Here is a 16,697-nt window from a genome sequence, read left to right as displayed (position 1 = left end):
ATAAGGGCCCTGAAGGTGTGCTGCCTGACCTCAGGGCTCAACGTATCTTAAGTCCTCAGGCACTGCACCGGCCTGCCACCCCCTCACCTACACGTTGTCATCTCTAGATGCACCTGTTACAACCATCTTTTAATTGGTCATCCTCCTCTCACTTTTTCTACTACCCATTTGCCGCACTGCAGCCACAGTGCCTCATGTGAAAGCTGGATCGTGTCTTAAGCATGGCCCATACTGCGAACTGCTCAATGACCGTCCAGTTCTAACCCCAATCTGGCCAGATCTGCTCTGGAGTTGTCCCTGCCCTCCCTGGCAGCCTCATCTGGAGCTGCCCTGCCTCACCGCCCCCGTCCCAGTCCCTCCACCGGGGTTTACTACTCCCCTGCTAAAGGACTCCTGGTCAGTTGCTTCTCCAACCCAGTCTTTGCTAGTTCTTCCAGATGGAAAGCTCTTCCCTGGATCTTTGCACAGCTAAGGACATCCCAGCTCAAGTGTCCTTTCCTCTGGTAGCCTTTCCTGACCCCACCCCCTTCCTAAAATAAGGCCCCTGGTATCCTCCTTTAGCACCTGTTGTTTTTTTCCCTCTTCAAAGTACTTCTTTGTATGTTTATTTGTAAAATTCCTGAAGACAGGGATCGTGTCTTGTTTTGTTCACTGCTAGATACACAAAATCTAGAATGGTGCTGGGCACACTGTAAATATTTGTACACTCAATAAATAGGTGTTTGAATAAGATGATAAATTCTTTAAAAGTACATCACATTAAGATTGTGCAAATATTTATCATGCGGTTATTTTAAGAAACCCCCTCTTTGGGGGGGGGGGAACCACCTCTGGGTCTTCATCATCTTATAAAAATTCCTTTTTTTCTCTTCTCTGTGCGCATTTGATCCCTCCCCGGGGGTACCCGCAGGCTGCAAGGGAGAAGTGATCAGATCCCAGAGCGAGCCTTGTTAATTCTCAACAATTTAATGGGTAGGGGAAAAACTGCAGGTCTGCCTCTAGGCTATTTTTAAAAGCTCTAATGGAAGATAAGCCAGAGCTCAAACTGGGATAAATCTCAGCTCTGTAGCCTGGTCTCGAGTCCAAGAACTACGCCCTGGCTGGTGGAGGTAGCCTGAGTACCTCTCCACCTACTCTTAGAACCCTGAAGCCATATATTAAATTACCAGAATATGGCTAGAATATTTAGACCCTCAGAAGCTTGCAAGTCATGTTTCAGGGTTGGTGAAACACAGACTCCTAATTTCACTTGCTAATGATTTCTTTTCATACAGGAGAGTTCGGTAAACAAGGACCCATTCACTCACAGCCTGTGGTTAACAGTGGTAAGCATCATCTCTGCTTTGGCTAACATTTCTAAAGTCCTGAGCTCCGTGCTTTACCCACTGAAGTCTCAAAGTGTTGCTTGGTTTTTAGTTAGAACTTAGATAACACATGCACCATTGCAGATAGGATACAGTCTCTGGGCATCTGAGAAGCCCCGAGGAAGGCCTTCCACAGATGTGTGCTCTCTGGTCCACCCCCACCCTCCACCTTCCCCGCCTTGGTCCAGCCCCGACCCTCTTACCCAGTGGACACCCAGTGGCCCTCGATTGCTGGCGGCATCTGCACGGTGATCCTGGCGCCATTGTGGAGATGTTTGAGCATGTGATGGCACTGTGATTCCTTGAAAGCCCTCCAGGAACTTTTCTCTAAGGACCTGGGATGGGATCTGCTGTCTGGATGAAGGAGGGCAGAGCCCTCTCCCAGCCCTGAAAAAAAAGTGGAAGTTTGCTGAAGGGAGATTGAGCAGTACACTGGAGTCAGGCTGAGGAACGGCCTCCTTGACAAGACATCGCCGCAAATGGCCGGGGCGCCTGGGTGGCTCAGTTGGCTAAGTGTCTGCCTTTTGCTCAGGTCCTGATCTCAGCCTACTCGCTCAGCGGGGAGTCTGCTTCTCTCCCTTTGCCCCTCCCCTCTGCTCCTGCTCTTTCTCTGTATCTCTCTCTCAAATAAATAAATAAAATCTTTTTAAAAATGATTAAAAAAGAAATCACTGCAAGTAGGAAATGTACTTCTACCCTACCAGGTTTATCACTGCCTCTGCTCTCCTGGAGTTCACATCTCAAAGGGGGACGTATTTCCCAGGTGGGAAAGCCAGGAAAACCAAACCCCAGGGAGACAATGCAGACTCCTGGGAGATCTCTTGGCTAGTTCCTGGCAAAGCCTGAGCTCAAACCTGTGCCTCTCTGCAATGGCATATAAAACGGTGCATCTAAGGGAGCAGCTTACAGTGCAGACAAATGAATGTAACAGGGGCTGAAGAGAGAAATTAATATGTTCCAAAGCCACCCAACGGAGGCGTAAGAAAGGGGTCGGCAGGAAGGGTGGTCTTGTGCGGTGACACATTAAGATGAGGAGGGGCAAGAGCATGGAGACCAGCCTCAGTGGAAGGGGAATTCTGATGGAGCGGAAAAAGGCCCAGGAATAACTCAGAGGGCTCCTAACTGACATTTGTTCCCTGGCTCGGCTCCCGGCGGCTCCCCGCAAGCCGGGCATCTTCTGGTTCTCTCTGTCTCTAGATGGACACCTTCTACAGGGCTGCCCATCAGTGGGGCATAAGTCATATACCCCCCTTCAGTGGGGGACGTGGGGGACATTTTTCCCCAATTACCTTCCCACTCCAGCCCCTCACACCCATAAAGGCAGTGCTAATACAGGGTTCTAAATTAAGAATAACTCCAAGAAGACTACATATTTTTATTTTCCACAGGTAAAGGAATATTCTGACTCAGTTCATCTTCAGTATAAGCAGTTTAGGTTGGCAGACACTTAAAGGAATGCAAAAATAACCACCAGCCCCTGTTCAGAGGAAAGCATAGTCAGCTGAGTTATAATCTGAAAGCCTACTCTCCCTTTCCTTTTCCTTTCCTTTCCTTTGCTTTCCTTTCCTTCTCAAAGGAAATTGACTGACTTCTGCTGTCAATTACTCCTGAAGTAACTAACACATTAGTAGGTCTTTATTGTAGACCTACTAAGTATTCAGCACCTTGTTAACCAAAAAAGAAAAAAAGACCCAAAACCAAAAGCCCCTGACAAATAGACAAAAGCAAAATAAAAATGTACACAAAATAAATAAAATGCACCCCTCAGAATTGTACTAGGAAGAGGCAATTATATACTTTGTAATCAACACCTAAATAACTTCATAGAGAAACCAGGGCTTGAGGGGGGATAGTTTAAAAATGAAAAGTTAGACCCAGAACATGGTGACTCAGAGCAACAGGGTGAAAATCTATAGGAGAAACACGGATGACATGCTGATAACATTCAGATATTTAGAAAATATTCAGATATTGGCCATAACTGAGAGGGCTGAACTAATCTTCTGTTGGAAGTCTTTGGTACTGAGAAGACACATGGGAACTCTGGGCTCTTCCTCTGAGCAAAATGCTGGCCTTGGACTAGAGCAGTGACTTTGAATTGTTCCCATGGATCTTAAGTGAAGCAAAAGGCAACGAATGAGGGAGAGACACCCATGAGTAGGATTCAACTAATTCAAAAAGAGTGAAAAAAGATTCGAAATGAGAGGACAGTGCTGCGTTCCAACGAAATGCAACCTCATCACCAACCCTGCTTAGTCCAACCCAGTGATTCAGGCCCCAGCAAGAATATGTAAGAAATATTAAAACCCTGAAATCCACATCTGGCGGTGTCGGTGCTCATGGGTTCTTGGAGGTTCAATGAGGCCCTTCCTACCAGTGGCCTCTGCTTGCACGGAGGACGGCAGAATGACATTTCTGGGAGTTCTCTCCCCAACCCTCTGAAGCTGTGTGCACGACGGGAACAGGTGTGCGTAACTACACCATTCGTCTTTTTCCGTCTGCCGCGCTGGCCTCTTTTCAAAATACAGTTCATCCTTGAACACCATGTTCTATGTGTTATACACTGTATTCTTACAGTAAAGTAAGCTAGAGAAAAGAAAATGTTATCAAGAACAGAAAATATTCATACAGTACTGTACTGTCTTTATGGAAAAAAAAGCCTCATATAAATGAACCCACGCAGGTCAAAGCTGTGTTGTTCAAGGACCAACTGCACATGCATTTTATTAGTGCCTGCCCTGCTATGTAGTAGGCACCTGGACCCTTTGGCTGTCTGGCTGTGGCACGAGGTAGAAAGGCCAAGAAATTCAGGGGTGAACTGTTAGCAATCCCACCATGGACATCTGTCGATACTGCGATTTCTTTCATTTTTTTAAAGATTTTATTTATTTGACAGAGATCACAAGTAGGCAGAGAGGCAGGCAGAGAGAGAGAGGGGGAAGCAGGCTCCCCGCTGAGTAGGGAGCCTGATGCAGAGCTCGATCCCAGGACCCGGAGATCATGACCTGAGCCGAAGGCAGAGGCTTAACCCACTGACCCACCCAGGTGCCCCGATACTGTGATTTCTGACTGCGTATTATCACAGTTCTCATGTTTTCACCCCCATCTGTCTGAGACCTCTGCTGATCTCTCTGTTGGCTTTGAACTAGAGGAGGAAGAGGGGGTTACTAGGGACCTCTATGAATCCCAAGAGTTGTAATTACCTCGAAGATGGGAAGCAGTTCCTGAATTCCCCTTTAGGCAATCAAGAAATAAAGGACAGGACAGCTCGCTCTCTGGTGTCTCAACCGTCTATGTGATCAATTACGACGTGGCTAACTTAAAACAGATTTGAATTCAAGTTATGAAGCACTGGGAGCTGGGGAAGATGCTGCTTTAAATGGGACACCGAGCGTGCGGCAAAGAACCATCATCATCTCCCTATCGACCATGCTGTGTTCTAAAAATTGATTTGTAAACCTCTTTACACCCTGCAACTGCTTTCCCGTAAAGATGATAAAAGCCGGAAGGAGAGTGGATGTGGGTGAAGATTCTGGAGCTAGGCTGCCTGAGTCTGAAACTAGATCTGCCACTTAAAGAATTTCCCCGAATCCAAGACTTCAAGGATTATTAAGATGCATTATTATTTTACAACCAGTGACAAAAACACTTGCCGCTCAATGATTTCTGCACGAGGGTCCCGAAATCCCCCTGAATCGTGCACAGCAGCACCCCACTTCTCTGACATTGCTCTGGTCAGAGAGATCTGACAACATTTCTTGCCTTCCATTACAACGCAGGTAATGGGTTTGCTTTGCACATATCTCAACAGCAAAACAGGAACAGGGCCTCATCTTTTGGTGGGTATCTTCCTTTCTATGTAATTGACGGTTGCAATGTAAGTATCTGCCTCACTGAGGTCAAACTTGCCCCCTACTGCTCTGCTCCAAGCCACGCTGGTTTTGAAGGGTGAAATTTATTAAGTGACTTATGGAGAAAATAGCCAAGCATGCGTGATTCAGACATCGACTCTATTTTCAAAACTGACCTATTTGCAACTAGTCCATAGACAGGGAGTAACTAGGGGCCACGTAAAGGAAGTGATGTGATGACAGTGTGAGCTGCTGTGTCCAGACTCACGCAGGCCAAGCCTGCAGCACCCCGCCCGTGACTGCTGCCTGCAAGCTAACGTGGACTGGGACCCCCATCAACTCTCAGATGCACTTCCACTGCAGAGATCTTAAAATAAGGGGAAAAAAAAAAAAAAAGGTGGGTCTTCCAATCAATGTAACACACCATTAGCATGGTTACCTGAAACAAACAACTTAACCTCCAAGCTTCCGTCTACTCATCTATGAAGAGGGGATAACATTACCCATCTCTCAGGGTTGGTTTCAGGATTTGCTGAGACTGTTTTCCCGAGCGCAGACATAGTTCTCATGAAATGTGTTATTATTTTCCATAATGATTAGGCTTTTAGACCACCCTCAAAAAGTCCCTCCTAACTAACAGCAGAGTTAAAATAACGGTGAAAGTCAGCCACAGCCAGGCTCCCTCTGAGCGCTGAGAAGGCCAGAGAGCTCAGAGTAAAAAAAGACACAGGGCTCTGTGACCAAGTTAACTGGTGACCCCTGTGCAGAAGAGGCGGGACCCAAAGCGCTGGGCTCTGTGGCTCAGTTTAACAAATACCTATTCACTCTTTTGTATATTTTAGGAGCCGGAAGCATGAAGAAGAATGAAGATAAGTTTTTTCCGACCTTGAGGCTCTCAAGGGCTCACTGGCCTGAATGTCAAAGAACAAGGGTGGGGATGATGAAGGGGGTTTCTGGGAAGGAAGCTGGGAGTTCAAAGACAGAGGAAGAGGGAGTGGTGGTCAGAATATGCATGGGTCGTTCATAAGGCCAGTCACAAAGGAAGGGAACTACAGGGATGCTTTTTAACCAGGGGTGGAAGAAATAAAATCCCAGAACCACCAATACGCCGATCATTCGAAAGCAGGCACAAGATCATACGTCACTCGGGTTTCTAGGGACAACTCTGCACTTGGCCATTGCTCTTATGGTCACAGACCAAAGGTCACAGACACAGCAAGACTGTCAGTGCAGAAAGGCAGCAGCATAAACAGCCAGGTAGAATTCTACAGTTAGCATAGCTCTTCAGCATACAGTAAGTTAGGGTTCATACTTGAGGCTGATACTGTATTTTTTTTTTTTTTAAGATTTTATTTATCTGACAGAGATCACAAGTAGGCAGAGAGGCAGGCAGAGAGAGAGAGAGGAAGGGAAGCAGGCTCCCCGCTGAGCAGGGAGCCAGATGTGGGGCTCGATCCCAGGACCCTGAGATCATGACCCGAGCCGAAGGCACAGGCTTTAACCCACTGAGCCACCCAGGCGCCCCCTGATATTGTATTTTTAAGGTAGAAAAAAATGGGATTGGTTCCTTTCTATCTTTGCCCTTCCAGGACCCATCACCTTGGTGGGAACAAAATTAAATGGGTCATGTGAAAGCCGGGGCTGCTGTACAGTCAGAGAAGCTTGTCTCTTAGGTCTACAGTCAACTGCCAGGAGTGGTCTCTAATATTTATTTAGTTTTTCTGGCATGGAAACTCTGGTTGGCCTTCTCATGAGTGCTACTTCTATGAAATGCCTTTTAGAATTAAAAGGCCATTTGAAGCGCCAAGTCTAGCTGTAGGAGAGGTCAAGGTTAACAGCTTTCCTTATCCCCCAGACTTCCATCTTAGGATCGCCCATGGAGCACCCTCCAAGGACTTCTGGTCAACCCAGGGACCCCGGTGTTCACTGTGTTGCTCAGAATAGGTCAATTCCAGTTTGGGACTGAAACTAGCAACTCATTCATTCTAACCATCAGAAAGGTTCTGAAGGGCCAGGCTCTGTTCTAGACATGGAAGCTGTAAACATTATGGCCTGAGGGAGTCTCAGTTGGACCAGAAACCAGACCCCAAGTGGGCTTGTAGAGGGACTCGTAGGACAGAGAGAACAGGCTCTGAATTCATCATTGGAAGGTTCGTAGAGGGACAACCGTGCCTTGAATGCTGAGTGGAAGTGGTCTGGGCAGAGTATATAGCATACCCAAATATAAGGACGTGGACAGGAGGGGTTCACGTAGGAGGAACTGGGGCTGGGCTCAGGAGCGGGCACCACGGGGTGGCCCACAATAGAGGAGCAGAAGGAGAGAGGCAGATCCATGATCAAGAGTGCCACATAACAGACAGAACGTGCCCTTCACTGGAAAGGTGAAGAGAAACCATGAAAGATGCTACCAGTGTCCTAGCACAACAGGAATTCCATTTTGGGAAGATCACTTTTCCCAATTTCGGAGGTATGGGAAACAGATGGGAAACAGGAAGATCCATTCTGAAGCTTCTATGACGATGGCTCAGCATATCATTTTTGCCTGAATAAATGAGAAAGATAAGAGATGGGAAGCACTCTGGACAAACAGCAGTAAATCTCTTTCACAGTCTCTTGAGTTTTTTTTTGTCCTGACCATCTTTTACATGTTGTGGAGAAGGTACATAAGAAGTTATAGTCAAAGAAAGGAAAGAGGAGGGAAGGGAGGGAGAGAGAAAAGTAGGAATGAATACTAATTTAGCACTGCATCTAAAAAGACTTGTGCAAAATATTTTTAGGTCCTACGAGTCCTAATTTATATGTCCTATATGTACTAATCTTAAATTATGTAAATCCGTCATCCCGGTACTTAGCAATGCAGTACTCAGGGGTGGCAACTATTAGAATAGCTGCTGTCTATTATTTATAATAAATCCGCTTGTTATATATAACTTTTTAAAACCCCCATTTAATTGGACTACCTATGTAACTGAAAGTGTGGCTAATCACAAGAGCTGGTTGTTGAAATTTCTGCCGTTTTATGTTGAATGCAGTTGACATTTATGGTCGTTCTTTGATGATTCAGGTTCTCAAAGTGACTCAAGGTCATTATGAGGAACATCAGTGCCGGATACAGAAATGCTGGACGGAACAGGTAACAGCCCTGTTTAAGCCATGAAGTGTATTTTTTTCTTTTTTCTTTCTTTTTTTTATTTCTTAGAAGACTAGAGTGATGAAGTCTGTGTGGGGGAGTGCAGGCACAAACCATGTCAACATATGGGTCAACTGAGGATTCTAGATATTTTGGTTAACTGAGAAGATAAGTTAATTGGGTTCTTTTATTAAGATTTTGCTTAATAAGGGAAAAAAAATACCTCAAAGGATTAAAAAATAACCACCATCCAGTAAGAAAGTGACTGTGAATTTGGTCTTCAAGGTGGCTTTGGGCAGATCATCCCATATGTGCCTACTATTTGGATAAAAGTAAAAATTATAATAATAATAATAAGTAAAGTTTGTGTGACAATGAACAATTTACTTTATGCACAGGCTATCTCATTCTCAAATGCCAGTTACTACCTAGGTATAGAAAGTTAGAAGCAGAGAACCACTTTTAAATGTGCAGTATTCTATAAATTGCCAGTCCATGACACCGACTAAGCCGGAAGCTCTCCATAGCCCTGTTCCCTGTCCAGCAGAGCTCTCAATCAGGAAAAGGACTTCCCCATAAAATGGTCTCCAAGACTGGGGGTCTTAGGGCCTGGGCTCAGATAAAATTATGACGACAAGTGAGTATTTCTTTCAAGTAAATGTGGGAGAGAATAGTAGACTCTGGAAGAAAATTATTCACCTACTGAAAAAAAAAAAATCATGAAGGCTTTAGGGTATTATTTTACAGGTTACCACTTCTAGAGAACTAAACGAGATCCCGGAGCTCTGGAAGGCTGACTCACATGCCTGCATGTGTGTGTGTGTGTGTGCACGAGTGATTTACTCCCAGGGAATAAATCACTCTGTAACAGTAATCCAAAATGACTGCAGAAAGACCTCAAGCACTATCATAATTGTCATGGTCTACCGTTCAGAGACTGAAAACTCTCAGGGACATCAATAAAAAGCCCCAGATTTCCCGAAATGAAAGGAAGCATAGGGTTGACCATTTAGGCAGAGACTGACACCCCAAATACAAAGCCCGTGTGACCAGGTGACCATTGACACCACTGAAGTCACCAGTTTGCATTCAGAAAGCAGTCCTTAGCATAGCTCTCAAAGGGAATGAATATATTAGTTTTGCTGTGGTCATCCCCAGCAAAGCTTGTTCCTAAATCCAGGGTGTTTTCAGAAAGTAGCCAGTCCAGGGACAGGGAGGGACTAAACAGAAGAGTGAAAGATGGGGGAACAGGGAACTGGTGAGCAATGACTACTTGAATGTTTGAAAGTCAACATTCATTCATTTACCAAATAGCTGAATACCTGTGAGGTTCTCCCTCACGTGTGGACCATTGTTTTTAAATGAAAGGAAATGTGAAATAGAAGGAAAATATGCCCCATGTCCAAATTCCCAATTTTTCAATAACATTTTAAAAAATTTGAATTATTTAGATACATTCCAGAGCTTCTCACCTGCCACTCGAGATGGAGAAGCAAAAGCTCCACACTATTTTATGTGTAATAAAATGTAAAATTAGTGGGGAAGGAAATGATTTTCAAGCATACTTGGGACTTAAACTAATCTTTGATCAGGACAGTCTCTATAACATGTAGTGCAATCCTTTAAAGAAACTTTTTAAAGGCTAAATAAGCATATGGAAAAATATTAACAATGGTTGTCTCCGAGGAGGGGGTTCTGAGTGATGCTTTTCTCGTTCACTTTGCATGCCTCTGTTTTAAATAATGTGACATGTATCACTTGGATAATCAGAGTGAGAAAGTATTCTCAAGTTAGAACTGGTGGGATATGTAAAAACCCAAAGCAGATAAAATGCGACTGATTAGATTAAATGCAGGTAATTACTTAGCCATGAAATTGCCCTGCCCAATTAAATAAGCAGTCATTACTGTAAACGTATGCTTTACCATGGATTCTGCTAGATAAACTCCAGCACAGCTTTTCATGCTGTTGGAATAAAAGCCTGTATGTGTTGCAGACAAACTGGATTTCATTACCATGTGGGTAGCTATGCCTACCAAGCTCTTATTTTTATTTCCAAATTGTTTTTTGAGATAAAAGCTGAAAGAACAGCTCTTGCCAATCTTTAAACCTTTTTATCTAAAACTATTTTTCCCTTTATGAGAAATATAATAAAGTCAAGATTTCAAATTCCTGGCTCCATTCAACCGTAGCTGCAAATGAGGTAATTGTCTATGTCATTTTCTTCTAATGCCACAGTCTCCAGGTTAGACACTGGGGTTGACATCCTGTGTCAATTGCACAATTTGCATGTTGCATCTGTAGCTGACTGTTGCTGCCGCACAATGTTCTTCAGCACAGTCGTGCACATGTGCAGGTGTGTGTGTGTCTGTGTGTCTGTGCATGTGTGCATGTGCAAGCACACGTGCATGGTGTGCGTGGGGTATATGTAGGTTTGGGACAGTTTGGTGGGATTCTCAGCAAGGAAAGTACTACAGAGCATGCCATCCTCCCAGCTCTGGAGCCTTGCAACAAGCTTTCCTTCCTCCCCCCTCAATATTCTTTGGGGCTCTGCAGGAAAGGGAGTATGGGCCTCCTCACAGCTCCTGTCCCTGGCACACAGTGGTACTTGGCACACAGTAGGGCCTCATAAATGTACTTGCTGAATGAATGAAACTGGAAAACCCTTACAGAACAGAACACCCTTAATAATTTTAGGGTGTTCCCCTATCATTTCTCTGACCTCGATACCCATCCCATAACATCCCAGAATAATTCTATTCCCAAATCAGAGCTACACAAGGACCCGAACACATACAATCTTGACACAGTAAGAAGGCGTGCGTGGACAACGATGGCAGGGTCTTCATTTCAAAGCTACACGCGGGGGTCTATCGAAGACACGTCCTGCTGTGTGAGCTTTCAGCAGATGTAAACAATCACTAACCTAGCTTTTCATGTTTCAAGTCTTAAATGTTTTATGCTTCACTTTAACTGATTATATCAAGTTGTCATCAGTCTGTCCCTAAACACTATGTAATTACACAGTCATATAATCCACTTAAGGTTTAGTTCTCTTCTTGTTTGGGGAGAAAAAGAATGAACATTGTTATTATAGATCTGCCTAGCTGTGTATTTGAAGCAAGTCAATTGATTTCGCAAGAGAATATTTAACATCTAAGACCCTTGCCCCTTGTTATGTACCACTGAGTCAGATTTCTTCTCAAGATTTCATTTTATGACCAAGGGGGAGAGGGTGTAGGAAACACAGTGTTTTCTTGGTTACAAAAACTGTCTTCTTTGGTATAACGGTATTTCAAAGATTCTTATTTTACCCTATTTAAGTGTTTTGGCCAATTTTGTTGGGTAAGCTCGCATTTGGAAATTTAGTTTTTCTTTCTTTCTTTTTTTCCCATTTTGCTAGAATTCTTTGGATGAAAGGGAATAGCTCAAAAGTGCCTTCACCTTTCAGAAAAGTCAACGAATGCTACACAAGTAAACGGCATGGGGGGTAGAACATCTCCCCCAACATCAGTTCCAAAACTTAAAATCAAATATTTCCATTAGCAAGGGGAGTCTGCACTTTGCTGTGCATTAAAGCACCACTTAATCTGGAATACCTCATGCTAATCTGTGTTTCTGGAGCCGGATGATTTTTGTGGCTTTTCATCTAAGCAAAGAAAACAGTGATAACGGACGTCTTCCAGCTGCATACCTCCGTGACATTCAATAGGTTTTATTTGGATTAAGAAATTCAATTGTTTTCAGAAGTGGAAGGAGAGGAAAGTAAAACTGACGTGTATACTTTTATGCCATTAGATTTTGAACTTGAGTCCTGCTCTACATTTACAGTTTAAAAAACAGCAAAAACAAACAACAGGCTCCAAGTCTGGCCAGAGCCTAATTTACTCACCAGTAGGACATGGGGGTGATTTATGACTTGCAATGAGTTGAAATAAAAGTAACCAACAAACTGAGCAAAGACTGGAGGCCAAACATCATAGTTTTTCTATGTCACCCTTACACAGAATCTTCCTGAAGGCCTCGTGTACTTTTTAATCTTATTAATGTGACTTGCTAGTGTAACTATCTATAAATGATGTCTGAAACTATATTCAAAGTTTGTCACAAATACACTCCTGACCCCAAAAAATCTGTTGTTACCTAACAATTGCTACCATAAACAGACAAATAATGTCCTAGGGTTAGTAAAATAAGATGCCTAGGTATCAGGAAAAAAACCATTAAGCAATTCTAAGAAGATTTTAGGTAATTTCCTTCAACTCATAACTACTAAAATATACGATTAAGCTCATCTGTCACTACAGAATTTTTAAATGCTTGTAAAACCTCCTATAGAGTAGGACACATTCATCAAGCCATTCACTAGGGTTAAGACGATCAATACCCATTTTCAGTTAAAATTAACATGAATCGGGAAAAATCAGGAGGAAAAGGAGAATACTCAATCATTTCCTGGTGCTTTACGTTATCCTAACGAATTATGACAAGCCTTTCTTAAATCCCAAGGATTTATACGTTGAACCACCATTCTATCTGTTTATTTTTTGAGCTAGAGTCCAACACTCCCTGCCAGATCCAAGGGGATCTGTGAGCAACTACAGCATGAATAATTTTGCCTTTGCAGATTCACTTTTAAATTGGGTCATTTTTTTCAGGGTATCCATGTCATCCAGTTAGAATTTGCAAACTGCCTTTTTTCTCTTATATCCTCTTCATCACCATGCACAGGGTCTGATGCGCTCCCCCCCCCCGCCCCCACACTCGGGTTAGAGTGAAGACTGACCCCTTCCTTCCTCATCACAAGGTTCTCCTTCTAGCACAACTGGGTCAATCTCTAATCCAGAGAAGTTCAGGCCAACACAGACTCAAATTGGGAGATTTGGGGCTACACTCACAAGGGTATACTGGGGCTTTTATTACTAACTATTAGTTACCATTCCAGCTTAGACTAGCGGGCAGGGTAGGAAGTATAATTACAACACCCGTCTCTGAAAGGAGGGAGAAAGCGTTCAGAACTAGCCGGTCCACGATGCATATGTGGACCACTTCTGTAGTTCAAAATGCAAAAAAAAAAAAAAAAATTCCGTTTATGCCCAATTTTCAAGTAATCTCTCATGTTAAAGTCATTTGACCATCCTGCCATTTTTGTTTGCAGATATTACAACAGATTTTTTTTTTAGGGGGACAATTTTCTCTGTTTCATCTCTCTCACTCTCTTTCTTCTGGTGTGTGTGGCAGCTGCTGTTTGATCTGTTCATTGGCTCTGATTTGTTTCATGTTTCAGCCAAAGATTAAAACTGCTCTGTAATTCTAAGCAGATGGGCCTAGGAGTGCAACCCTATAATTATACCCTCTCTCTTTGGCCCTGGAACTGCAAGCCTTCCATCCTGACTTTTAAAGTCTGGGATCACTGGGGCTCACAGACACACCTTGGCAATCCGGCAGGTCTGGCCCCACTGGACACCTTAGCAGGGCCTGGAGCTGTCTGCCCTGAAGCAGGACTACAAAGCAAAGAGCCACTTCCATAGCTCCAGGATTCACTGGCTCCTGCCTTTCTAGATCACACAGGGTGGGGGGCTGCAGTGGGGTGGGATGGGGGTCACAGTCTGGTCTGGGTGCTAGCTACATACAGGTGCATCCATGCATTCTGAAGCTCCACGAGAGAAACTGTCTTTGAGGGTGCTCATCTGACCTGCAGAGGTTGGGGAGGCTTGGTGGTGTGGAGGAAGGAGAGCCACGCTCCGGGTGGAGATGCTCCCTTAAATGTCAGGTGCCCACCATTAGGGAAAATTCACTCAGGACTTCTCAATCAGCACAACGTGTTCTGCCACCGACTGCAGCGAGGATCAACACCAATCTCCCACAAAATCGGCCTTATTTTTCTCAGTGCAATTCCTGGAACTCTTTGAAAGAGCTGATGTTCTCCGGCTAAGGTTTACTGGAGCCCCCGAGGAAATGGGGCCCATGAGGCGCAGAAACAAAACCATTAAGCAAGAGTCTGAAGGCAAACAAGGTGTCCGGGGCCGGAGAACCTTCGGAGACCGATTTTCATAATTACACCTTGACTGTTCAGAGTCCCCTGCTCCCTGAGACTGCACCCAGTCCACTTGGGGGAGAGCCCCACCACCACACCTTCAGCAAACACTAGTCCTCTCCGAGGGCACAGAGAAACGCGCGCGGGCTGTTTTCCCTCTTAAATGACCACGGTTTCGCTTTCCAGCCCCACAAAAGCTTGCACCACATCAAGAGCCCCTCTGGCAGGCACTCTTGACACTTTGGAGACGGGATGGCCAAGCCCACGATTTCATGACAGTCCGCACTCTGAAACCCCAAGAGCGCGTAAAAGTCTTCCCTGGAACTTGATGCAATCCATTCAGGAGCTAAAAGGGGTCTGTGTGTGAGCTCCGCACCCTTCCAGAAAGCAAGCTCCAGCCGCAAACCGGCTCCGGCCGCCGCCGGGGGACCCGCGAGCACCCTCTCCCGGGAGGCGGGCAGGGGGAGCGGCGGTCGCCCGCGCAGGAACTCACCGTGAAGCAGGAGGGCCGGGAACAGGTACGCGAGCAGGAGGCGGCACAGACAGGACATCTCCAGTCCTCCTCCGGGACCGCCCGAGCCGCCCGCCGTCCAGGGACGCCGCTCCCCGGGAACGGCCGCGGCGCCGCGCGCGCTCTGTCCCCCCGCCTCCAACCCGGAGGACGCGACGAGGCGGCGGCGCCCAGCAAGGCGAGCGCGGCGGCGCGGGGACACGGGCGGCCGGCCCAGGCCCCGCGCGTCAGGCGGCAGCGGCGCGCCCCATGCTCGGAAGGCGCGGCGCGGCGCGGGGGCTGCGGGGCGCGCGCTCTCTGGGCGCCGTCGGGGCCCCGCGCGCCCGGCCCGGTCCGGTCCCTGCTCCCGGCCTCCCAGCACCCGGGCCCTCTGAGTCCCTCCCCGGCCGCCGCCGCCGCCGCCGCCACCACCACCGCAGCGCGCGCCGCTCCGAGCTGCACTGGCCGCCACCACCGCCGCAGCTGCAGCGTCTCTTCATATTTCCCGAGCGCCGCCGGCGGGGCGGCCGGGCCGCGGGCCGGGGGAGGGGCCGGGGGAGGAGTCGGGGGAGGAGTCGGGGCGGCACCGCCGGGCCACCGCCTCCCCGGCCGCAGACTGTGGGCGGGGGGCCGGGGGCCGGGGGCGCCGAGACTTGAAAGGGCGCATGGGGCACCGCCTCTCCCGCCTCCTCCTCCAGCCTCCTCTCCCACCCTCCTACTCTCCAGCCCCTTCGCCTCCTCCTGCCTCCTCCTCCCTCTCCCTCCCCGCCGCCGCTCCCCTGCACCTTCCCTTCCCCTCCCAGTCCTTAACCTCCTCCCTCCCGCCAGCATCCCCCCCTCTCCCAGCCCCGGGCTCCGCGCCCCTCTCCCTCCTCTCCGCGCCGGCCTGGAAAGAGGTGCCCTACGCCATCCTGGCCTCTACCCCGGGCACTCTGGACCCTTTCCCTCCCCTCCGCTGGGGTGGGGGCACCTCTTGTGAAAGGTGTTCCGAAGAGGGGTGGGGGGCCCTGCAGGGCTGGAGGACTCGTGGAGGGCGCCTGAGAAAAGTCCGTGTATGTGTGTGTTCGCACGCGCGCGTGTCCGGGCGCAGGAGGGAAAAAGAGAGTAGGAGAGACAGGAGATTAGTGCAAAGAGGAGTTGAGTTCTGGAAAATTGCTCAGGGTGGGGACGCTGCAGTGTCTGCTGCCTCAGGGGTGCCGTGTGCGGCTTCGCCGACAATCTTACCCTCGGGAGCAAGGAGCCCTGTCGCAGGCCCCAACCTGTGAAGGGAATGGTGGAGGCAACAGGAGCTCTTGCTCCCCTTCCCCTTCCAGGAGGCAAAAGACTTGTTGAAACACGGGAGAAATCTCCGAGAAACACTCGCTGTCAGTCCCCAGGAAAGTGCACCGAGGCCCCTTCTCTGATTCCTCCTCTCGCCCGGCCGAAAACTTGATTTTATCTATGTTCTGTGGGCCTTTGGGGGGTATGGCCAATTTTACAGTGGCTTTTAAGACCCAAAGGCGGGAATGGCTTCCACTCCCTTGATTCCCCCAGGGCAGGGGGACAAGCTGTTTCCGTCCATGGCAGCTACCCCGCTGGGCTGATGTGCCAGGGCTCTCTGAATTCTCTGGAGTCCTAGTCTCTGCAGAGCTCCTCCATGGGCCTTTCACCAACTCCCTGGAGGTTTCTGCAGGCTCTTAGGCTAAATGTCACCCCCTCCTCACACTGGGATAAGGAGCAGCCACGGGACCAGATGGAATCAAGAGAACATTTCTTGACTCTGCCAGTGTTTTTCATAAATAAAACACTTAAAAAGAATGCCTAATTTCCCAAGAGAGTTCTCTGC

The 16,697-nt window shown here is 47.2% G+C and overlaps 1 protein-coding gene across 1 annotated transcript in view; it reads right to left on the bottom strand.

Moving 5' to 3' along the window:
* The window catches only part of APCDD1 (APC down-regulated 1), a 31,011-nt gene extending 15,953 nt beyond the window's left edge, over positions 1 to 15,058 (bottom strand). Inside the window, exons 1-2 of the mRNA XM_032875768.1 lie at positions 14,876 to 15,058; positions 1,568 to 1,751 (exon numbers count right to left, since the gene is read on the bottom strand). Coding sequence (XP_032731659.1) covers positions 1,568 to 1,751; positions 14,876 to 14,933 — 242 coding nt within the window. The 5' untranslated portion in view covers positions 14,934 to 15,058. The remainder of the gene's footprint in view (positions 1 to 1,567; positions 1,752 to 14,875) is intronic.
* Positions 15,059 to 16,697: the final 1,639 nt, after the last annotated feature.

The sequence above is a fragment of the Lontra canadensis genome, unplaced genomic scaffold, assembly GCF_010015895.1.
Source record: "Lontra canadensis isolate GAN:19392208 unplaced genomic scaffold, GSC_riverotter_1.0 scaffold57, whole genome shotgun sequence".
Lineage (NCBI taxonomy): Eukaryota > Metazoa > Chordata > Mammalia > Carnivora > Mustelidae > Lontra > Lontra canadensis.
Note: the sequence above shows the minus strand (reverse complement) of the source record. Positions and strands in the feature narration are given on the sequence as shown.